The 8352-nt window shown below is 63.9% G+C and overlaps 2 protein-coding genes across 2 annotated transcripts in view; both read left to right on the top strand.

Moving 5' to 3' along the window:
- The window catches only part of ADAM8 (ADAM metallopeptidase domain 8), a 10541-nt gene extending 4213 nt beyond the window's left edge, over nt 1–6328 (top strand). Inside the window, 14 exon segments of the mRNA XM_077763013.1 lie at nt 135–491; nt 722–811; nt 960–1149; nt 1223–1304; nt 1556–1718; nt 2236–2313; nt 2871–2955; nt 3268–3402; nt 3514–3625; nt 4036–4189; nt 4641–4706; nt 4854–4904; nt 5719–5796; nt 6151–6328. Coding sequence (XP_077619139.1) covers nt 135–491; nt 722–811; nt 960–1149; nt 1223–1304; nt 1556–1718; nt 2236–2313; nt 2871–2955; nt 3268–3402; nt 3514–3625; nt 4036–4189; nt 4641–4706; nt 4854–4904; nt 5719–5796; nt 6151–6201 — 1692 coding nt within the window. The 3' untranslated portion in view covers nt 6202–6328.
- Nucleotides 6250–8352, top strand: part of LOC144230634 (uncharacterized) — a 5985-nt gene continuing 3882 nt past the window's right edge. Inside the window, exons 1-3 of the mRNA XM_077762926.1 lie at nt 6250–6307; nt 6771–6920; nt 7332–7443. Of these exons, the coding sequence (XP_077619052.1) occupies nt 6250–6307; nt 6771–6920; nt 7332–7443 (320 nt within the window). The remainder of the gene's footprint in view (nt 6308–6770; nt 6921–7331; nt 7444–8352) is intronic.

Raw genomic sequence — 8352 nt, 5'->3', positions numbered from 1 at the left:
GATGGGTTGAAGCTTTAAGGAGCGTGGTTGGCAGGAGGGCGCACCCAGCTCTCAGCCTCACCTGGGGCAGTGTGGGTGAGGCGCGAAGTTGGGGGGTGGCGGGCGGCACCAGCCAGCACAGCCTCTCCCTGCAGGACCATAACCAGAACCCCATCGGTGTGGCGTCCACCATGGCCCACGAGATGGGCCACAACCTGGGCATGGACCACGACGACAACGTGCAGGGCTGCTACTGCCCCGTGCCGCGGGAGGGCGGTGGCTGCGTCATGGCGGCCAGCATCGGGTGAGGCCCAGGGAGGCCGGCAGAGGGGGGTTTCCCCGNCCCCAGGATGTTCAGCCAGTGCAGCCGCGCCGACCTGGAGATGTTCGTGGAGAAACCCCGGACGCGCTGCCTGGACAACGCCCCGGACCCTGGCCGGCTGGTGGGCGACCCCGTGTGTGGGAACCAGTTTGTGGAGCATGGGGAGCAGTGTGACTGCGGCCCGCCCCAGGTACACAGGCGCCCGCTCCACCCCGCACGTGGGGGGGGTCCGCGCCTGACCCACCAGGTGCCCCGCACACCACAGCCACACGTCAGAAAAGACTCCCATTCTCCGACACCTGTCACCACTCGCAGGGGCTGCTGGGGAGGGGCTCCTGGGGCCCCCCTGGAGCCCGCTCTGACCTTCGCTGCACACACCCCAACCCCAACCCCAGCCCTAACCCTAACCCTGCCCCCCAGGACTGTCGGAACCCCTGCTGCAATGCCACCACCTGCCAGCTGGCCCGCGGGGCCCAGTGTGCACAGGGTGCCTGCTGCCGGGAGTGCAGGGTGAGCACGACGCCCCTCCTGCCCCAGCCTGGCTGTGCCCCCAGGCCAGTGGGTGGGAAGGGCCCCCGAGCGCATGCCTGCCAGCGCGGCAGGTGGGGGTCCGTTTAGGGGCCTGAGTTCCCCAGGTGAACTCTGCTCTGCCGGGCAGGTGATGCCCGCCGGTGAGCTGTGCCGTCGCCCAAAGGATGCATGTGACCTTGAAGAGCACTGTGACGGCCAGCAGCCGGGGTGCCCAGAGGACGCCTTCCGAGAGAACGGCACACCCTGCCCGGGGGGCTACTGCTACAATGGAGTCTGCCCCACGCTGGCCCAGAGGTGCCAGGACCTGTGGGGGCCAGGTGAGGCGGGTGCCCGCGGGTCTGCGGGCGGCCCTGGGTCCCGAGCGGAAGGACTGACCCCCTGCCCCCACAGGCTCACGGGCCGCCATGGAAAGGTGCTACTCCTACAGCCTCTCGCCGGACTGCAAGGGTGGGATCCCCTTTGATTCCAGCCGGTGAGGGGTCGTGGCCTGACTGCCCTGGGTGCAGGACCATGGGGTGTCCCTGTAAGCAGGGCTGCCTGGGGACTGAGTCGGGGGCTCTCCAGGGGTCCACCTTGCCTTTCGGTGGGCTGCCCCTCAGTGGACCCCCCGCAGCCTGTCCAAGGGCTCGGGGCCCCGTTTCCCGCAGCTCCCCCGGTCCTCCTAAGGGGGGTCAGCGGGCGCCAGGCAGGGGCCCAGCAGAGCATGGTGTGTTCTGTGCACAGGGTCAACAGGTGTGGCGTCCTGTACTGTGAGGGGGGAGAGAAACCCCCAGAGCGGAGTTCATGCAGCCTCAACCCCTACCCGGCCACTTGCCAGGCGCTCGTCCTGGAGGAAGGTGCTGGCTACGAGCCAGTGCCCGAAGGCACCAAGTGTGACGTGGAGAGGGTGAGCGCCCGGAGCCCCCTAGCCCCGTCTGCTCTAGGGCACATCAGCTGGCTGCAGCTTTCAGGGGCTTCTGCGGGCTGTGACCCAGTCGTGAGCCTGGACGTGCCCCACACGGCCGTCAGGCTGCTGGACCCACAGGTCCTAAACTTGTGGCCCGAGGGCTGTGCACATGGACTCCTCTGTGTTCTCAGTAGACTCGGGAGCACAGGGAGGGTGCTGAAGAAGCCTGTCCTTTGTTCACGTGGTTTGAAGACCTTTTTGTTCTGCAAATCCACCACCCGACAAGGCACCCACTGCACCCCTGGGTGGGTGGGGCCAGTCCTCTGGCCCTGGTGGGCTAGGCAGCCGGCCAGCAGAGGGCATGTGCACCACGCCTGGATGTGGGGACCACAGCCCACCTCCCCCAAAGCTCACCAGGCAGGCTGTGAGCCAGCTTCAGCCAACGTTAGAAGTGGGGGGTACAGAGGCTTCAGCAGCATCTAGAATGGCTGCCTGAGGAGATCCCTGCTGCTCTCAGATTTGCTGGAAAGGACACTGCCAGCCGCTGCAAGTTTACAGATCCAGAAACTGCTCCGCCCGGTGCAACAACCATGGGGTATGTGAGCCCACGGGACACCCTGCCGCCTGCCCTTTGGGCTGAAGGGGACGAATAGGCGGTGCTCAAGATGAGCCCAGGTGGACAGGGGGCAGGGCAGCACCTGCGAGACGGTGCCAGAAGCTAAGGGACTGAGCTGGTGGGGATCTGGGCGTCCCATGCGAGCACTGAGGCCCAGGGTAGCGTGCTGGGGGCCTGTGGGCTGCTCATAGTTGAAATGATCCACTGTGAAATGTGGCGGCTGTGGTCAGTTCTCAGTAACCTGTGTGGTGATGCAGGGAACCAGAACTTGAAACAAGGGGCTGGAGCGCCCCCCTTGGGGCTCCTATCTCAGGGAGGCTTGGGGGTGGCCCCGAGAACAGCCCACAGGAAGCCGACCGCCCTGCGCCTCCGTTACCAGCGGTGCCGGGAAGCAGGGCCCTCCTCTGTGGTCGGCGCGTTCCCGGGCCCTTGGTTGTGGCAGCTCATGGGTGAGCCCTGCCTGTCCGCCATCGGTGGGGGCCGCGGCAGAGCCCATCCTAGGCCAGAGGCCTGGCCCTGACCCCCCTCACCTCCAGGTGTGCAACCACAAGGAGGAGTGCCAGTGCCACCCGGGCTGGGCACCGCCTTACTGCACAGAGCCGCTGCCCTTCGTGCGCACAGGTAGGCTTGGCCACCCTGGGGCCTGCGCGCCTATACAGCCTGACGGGGTCCACACCACCTGGACAGGGCTGACAAGGACACCACGTGCCCCCAGGTCTCTCGGGGCATTGTTAGATCCGACCCCGCACTTTCTGGCCCCCTGGGTCTGGGTCTGTGTGGCCACCTGGGTCCCAGTGAGACAAGCAAGAGGCCCATCCTAGGGGGAGGGCACAGGAGCAGTGACAGGGAGCGCTCGCCCCTTTGCCGGGTCCTTGGCCCTCTCCTGAGTGCAGGCGTCGAGGGGACCCCACTGCTACCATGTCTTTCCTGCAGCAGCCACTGTGCGTGCAGCCAGCCACAGCACCACCACCTCCAGGGCCTGGCCGGCCCTGACTCACGTCACTGTGGGCCCGGGGCCAGCCATCGCCAAGCCCCCCAACTCCTCATCTGAGAGTCTGGAGCGCTGGTGTAACATACTGGGTCTCCGTGCTAAGGGTCCTCAGACAGGCCCTGGGCGCTAGGGAGGGCCCTCCCAGCCCTCACTATCCTCTTGACACCTGGCCCTGTGCGCCCCTCCAGGGTCCAGGAGCCTCCTGATGGCCGTGCTGATCCCTGTGGTGCTCCTGGGGGCTCTGGCCCTCCTGGCAGGTGCAGTCATCTACCGAAAGGCCCGGGGCCGCAAACTTTGGGGGTGAGCCTGCCCTGGGGTTGCGACACATGTGTCGTCATGTGCAGGGAGCCCTTCCCCTGCTTGCAGCTGGGAAACGCCCCACTGCTGTTTGAGGAAGAAAAGCAGCCCTTCCTGGAGACTGGGGCCTCTGCCTCTCACCGGGGGGGAGGGGGGAGACAGGCGACGAGCTTTGGTGACAGGTGGGTGGTCTGCCCCTGTGTCCAACCCCCCCCCCCAACCTCCCCAGCCCTTGCTGGTGCCAGAACACGTGGATGATGTGGGCTTGCAGAAGCCGGCCCGTACCGCCCAGGGTCCGAGCTGCCACGGGACCTCACTCCATCTTGCCGGCTGAAGGACTCGCCCAGGAGCCCCTGGGTCACTGGGTCAGACCCCGAGGCCAGGACACCCTGACCGGTCTTGCTTTCTCCCAGGACTGCAGCGCCCAAGACCGCCGTAGGGCTCTCCAACCCCCTGTTCCACGAGGGGCGCGGAGTGCCTGCCACGGGTGCGGCCCTCCACCACCACCTCGGCCAGCTCACCAGGCCCACAGCCCCCAGGGCGGCCCCCAGGCAGCCGCCCCCTGCTGTAAGCACGGCATCCCGCTGTCCCCGCTGTCCCCGCTGGGCTTTGGAGGCCACCCCAACCCTCACAACAGGGCTTAGAGCTCACCTGCAGAGGCAGAGGCAGGCTTTAGGGCTGGCAGTCTGAGAACCCGCATGAGCCAGTGACAGAACTGGAGCTTGAACGTGAACCTGAGGCTCTTGGCCTCTGCATGGTCAGTCGGAAGGTGTTAAGGCCCAGATGCCCTCCGTTGCCACCCACCCCCTCCGACCCCCCCACAACAAGGTTGAGGGAAGGGAGCGTGGGAGTCACATCCGGGCTCAGGCCTTGCTAGACAGTGGGGTGAGGGAGAGCTCTCCAGGCACACACTTTATTCCTCTTTTGGGAAGCGCGGGAAGCTTGTGTCCTGAGCTGGGGCCGCAGCTGGAGGCTGGCAGCCTCCCTGTGAGACCCAGGCTGCGTCTGTTCCCTGCAGCCTCCAGCCGCCATGTCTAGCCCACCCTTCACGGTTCCTGTGTATACCCGGCCACCCCCAGCCCAGGTGAGCAGTAGTGGCCCTGAGCAGCCAGGCCATCTGGGGACTGGATTTGGTGGGCCCGGGACCTTAGGATGGCTAATGGCCCAGCCCAGAGGGACAGCACATGTACTAGACCCCTGGGGCCTGATTGCTGCCCCTCCTTCCCACCAGCTCAGACCTGCTCCGCCTGCCAAGCCCCATCCTGAACTGAAGCCCAAGCAGGTGAGAAGTCTCTGCCACTCAGGAGCCTCCTCCAGCTACATTTGTGCCCCTCGCTGGCGGCAGGGCCTACGTGGCCAGACCCGAAGTGTCTGCGGCTTGTTTGCTGTGAAGTCTTTGGTGTCCCTTTGGAGCTGACATCTGGAGATGCTTTGAGATACACAATCGATTACTTCCTCCACGGTGACCCCTGTGTCTGTGTCTGTCAGTGGGCCCTGCCAGCAAGCAACCTTCACTGTGGTGTTTGCTTAATGGAGATTCTTTCTCTTCATAACTTTTTAAACTAATTTTAGACTTAGAGTAAAGCTGCAAAAATAGCCTTAGGAGGGGTTTTGACAGAAAGACAGGGGCAGGGAAGGCAGAAAGGTTTCTGGCCAAGGAGTGGTGATTGGGAACTGCACACCCAGCGTCTTCCCCGGGGCTGGGTGACCTGGGCTGAGCTCTGGAGGGCCTTCCCCCCCACCCCGCATCCCCAGGCCTGCCCCTGAACCGGATATGCAAACAAATGCAAATTTTAGTGGTTAATTTTTGGCCTTTGAACTTCCAAAGACTACATTCTGGCAATTTAAGAGCTTTTCTTGGGAAATGCTGGGCTGGGCTAGGGTGGGGTGGGATGTTGAGGGAGAGGGGGAGGCGGTGACATAGGTCGGGGCTGATGGGCCCAGGCATGGGGTTCTGCCACATTTGGGCCTCAGTCTGCCGGTGGTGGCAGCCATGTGTTGGGGGCACTCTACAAGGTGCTCAGGAGCAGGGCAGACCTGGGGCGCTCTACGCCCGGCGGCCATCAGATGTCTCCTCCGTCTCCTGTGTCCTGCAGGTTGTCAAGCCGACCTTCCCACCCCCAGGGCCACCAGTCAAGCCTGGGGCTGGAGGAGCCGATCCCAGGCCCCTGCAGGTGAGCCTCTCCCACCCAGGGCCCTGGGCAGCTGGGTGAGCGTCTTCCCCACCACACTGCCCTGACACTGTCCTGGCTGTAGGGCTAACATCCACTTTATACATCAGAGGACTTTTCCCTGACAGCCACTCCTACTGGCTGCGAATCTGCCTTTTCCAACTGTTCGTACCAGTAAGAAAGTCTAATGGCTACAAGGCGTCAGCTTTGTTGGGCTTGTGGCTTGTGGCCCGCACTGCTGTCACTGCACGGGAACCACTGCATGTTGCATGAACAGAGACCTGCATCTTAAATGTAAAAGGAAGTAAGATTAATTTGTGCTCTTGGCGAAGCTGATGGATTTTTTTCTCCTCCCAGGGCGTCGTCTGTCCCAAGGCTGCTCTGAAGCCACCAGTGCAGAGAAGGTGACTCCTGGTGCCTGCAGCCCTGGCGCCAGTGGGGAGACACCTGTCCTTCATGTTGAAGGGACCCCGCCTGCCCCCCACGCTCTCCATCCCTGGGGGCTGCGGACGCTGTGAGAAGTGCTAAAGAAGGAGACAGGNNNGCCCCCGGCGCCCCACCCCCCACCCGGGCTCCCTGCCCTCCTCCCCCGGGGGCGCTTCCGCTGTGAGAAGTGCTAACAGGGCCCGGACCCTGAGAGGCACCTGCGGCCCCAGCTGCTGCTCTGGAAGTCCCGGGCGTGCCTGCAACCGAAACTGCAATGAAAAGTGTGTATTTTATGATTAAGTTATTGATCAAGTTCTCAATGATGCGAGTTTCTTATTAAATCGATGGAAGAGTGTATGTATGCTCAATAATGTGGAATTCAATGTATAACACGTAAGGGATCAGTGCTTGTTAAAATAAAATGAACACTGAAAACGGAAAACGCCAAAATTCTACATTTTTCTCACCCGGACTTTAGGGGGAGCCCTCACCCTCAGAAAGTTGGCCGCCGCAGGGTACCAACCTGGGGGGCTTGCCTGGCGACCCTGCAGCCCGCCCAGTGCCCCGCCCCTTCCGGCCCCTGGGCGCCGTCTCCCGGCANCCGCTGGAGCCTGGCGCCCTCCGCGGCCTCTGCGCCTGGCTGGACGGGCTCCCGCTCAGCCGTCCCAAGCGCCACCTGGCCCGGGACTTCAGCGACGGCGGTGCGGGCAGGGCGGCGGCCAAGCTGAGGGCCGGGGAGACGCCGGGGACCGCCAGGGCTNCTGCATTGCCGGCCCCTGGAGGACGCCGAATGTTGGCCGAGAGGGGCCGCCTGGTGCTTTCAGCTGCATTTTAGAGGGCATTCTCCTCCCCTCCCAGCATTCCCCGGGGAGGATGGAGGCAGCCTTAGGGTTCCCTCCAGCAGCTCCTCTGACCCCAGGCCGGCTCTCAGCCGCCTCCCTTGGGGCACCCATGCCCTGCTGGGGAGGGGGGCACTCCAGCCTCGCCCCTGTGACCGCCCCCCCAGGTCCTGGACCCTCCCCGGTTCTCCTGCCCTGAGAGACGATGTGTAAGGAAAGGACGGGTTCTAAGCTCATCAGGCCAGGCTTACCTTGCACCCCCTGCCCCTCCAGTGATGCTGGCAGAGATTGTGAAGCACTTCTGTCCCCGACTCGTGGATCTGCACAACTATGTCCCCACCTGCAACACTGACCAGAAGCTCAGCAACTGGAGCATTCTCAACAGGCAGGCCTCCCGCCTCCCTGCCTTTCCTGTCCGAGCCCCAGGCCGTGCTCTAAGAGGGCCCTCCCTCCAGGGTGGCCTGGGTGGGCAGCTTCTCCCCCACCCCTCCTGGCCTCTGGGACAAGCTCTTGGGCTGTTTCTCTGTCAGCGTCTGTGCCCCTGTCCCCTGGAGCCTCCCCATCAGCCCAGACTCCTGGCTGAGAGGACGGCACCACCCAGCTTGAGAGCCACTCAGCAGGTGTCCAGCCGACCCGTGCGGACCATACCTCTCACTTCCTGACTCCGCAATAGTTATGGGGGGTGGCAGGCTCTGCTCCAAGCACTAAAGGCACGTCAGTGAATGGGCCCTGCCTTCATGGGGCTGACGTGATAAATAAGGACATGTCACCAGCGTCGGTTGTAAGGAGTGATATGAAGGACGGGGACCCTGAGAAAATGATAGCAGAGTGAAGTGTGGGTGACCTGGGGGTGCCGTGGGAGGCTGCAATGGGGAGCGGGCTGCAGAGTCCCTTACTCCCTGAGGCTGGATGGGGAGGGGAGCGCAGGCTGCCCAGGAACCCTGGAGGCTTCGAGGGAGTGCAGGTCTGAGGGAGTGCAGGGCTGAGACCTGGGCGGGTTCTAGTGGGGCTCATTCCAGAGAGGGAGGCAGGGGGAGGCCACTGTCAACTCCAGGGGTGCAAGGATGGTGGCTCTAGCAGTGGTGACAAGTGAGATTCTGAGCACCTTGGAGGGAAAAGGTCCTTGTCACAGAACCAGGGGTGATTCGGGCCAGAAAGCCAGCCCTGCCACGAGCCCCAGGCGGGGACTTGCCTGGCCTGAAGGCCCAGGGCACTGACCCACTGACTGCTCTGGCCCTGGAGGGCACAGCTGGGGACAAGAAAGCTGCCGGGCTCCTCCAAGTGCAGGGCGAGA

Source organism: Crocuta crocuta, unplaced genomic scaffold, assembly GCF_008692635.1.
Source record: "Crocuta crocuta isolate KB4526 unplaced genomic scaffold, BGI_CrCroc_1.0 scaffold466, whole genome shotgun sequence".
In the NCBI taxonomy this organism is placed as follows: Eukaryota; Metazoa; Chordata; class Mammalia; order Carnivora; family Hyaenidae; genus Crocuta; species Crocuta crocuta.
This window is presented reverse-complemented; position numbering and strand designations above follow the sequence as displayed.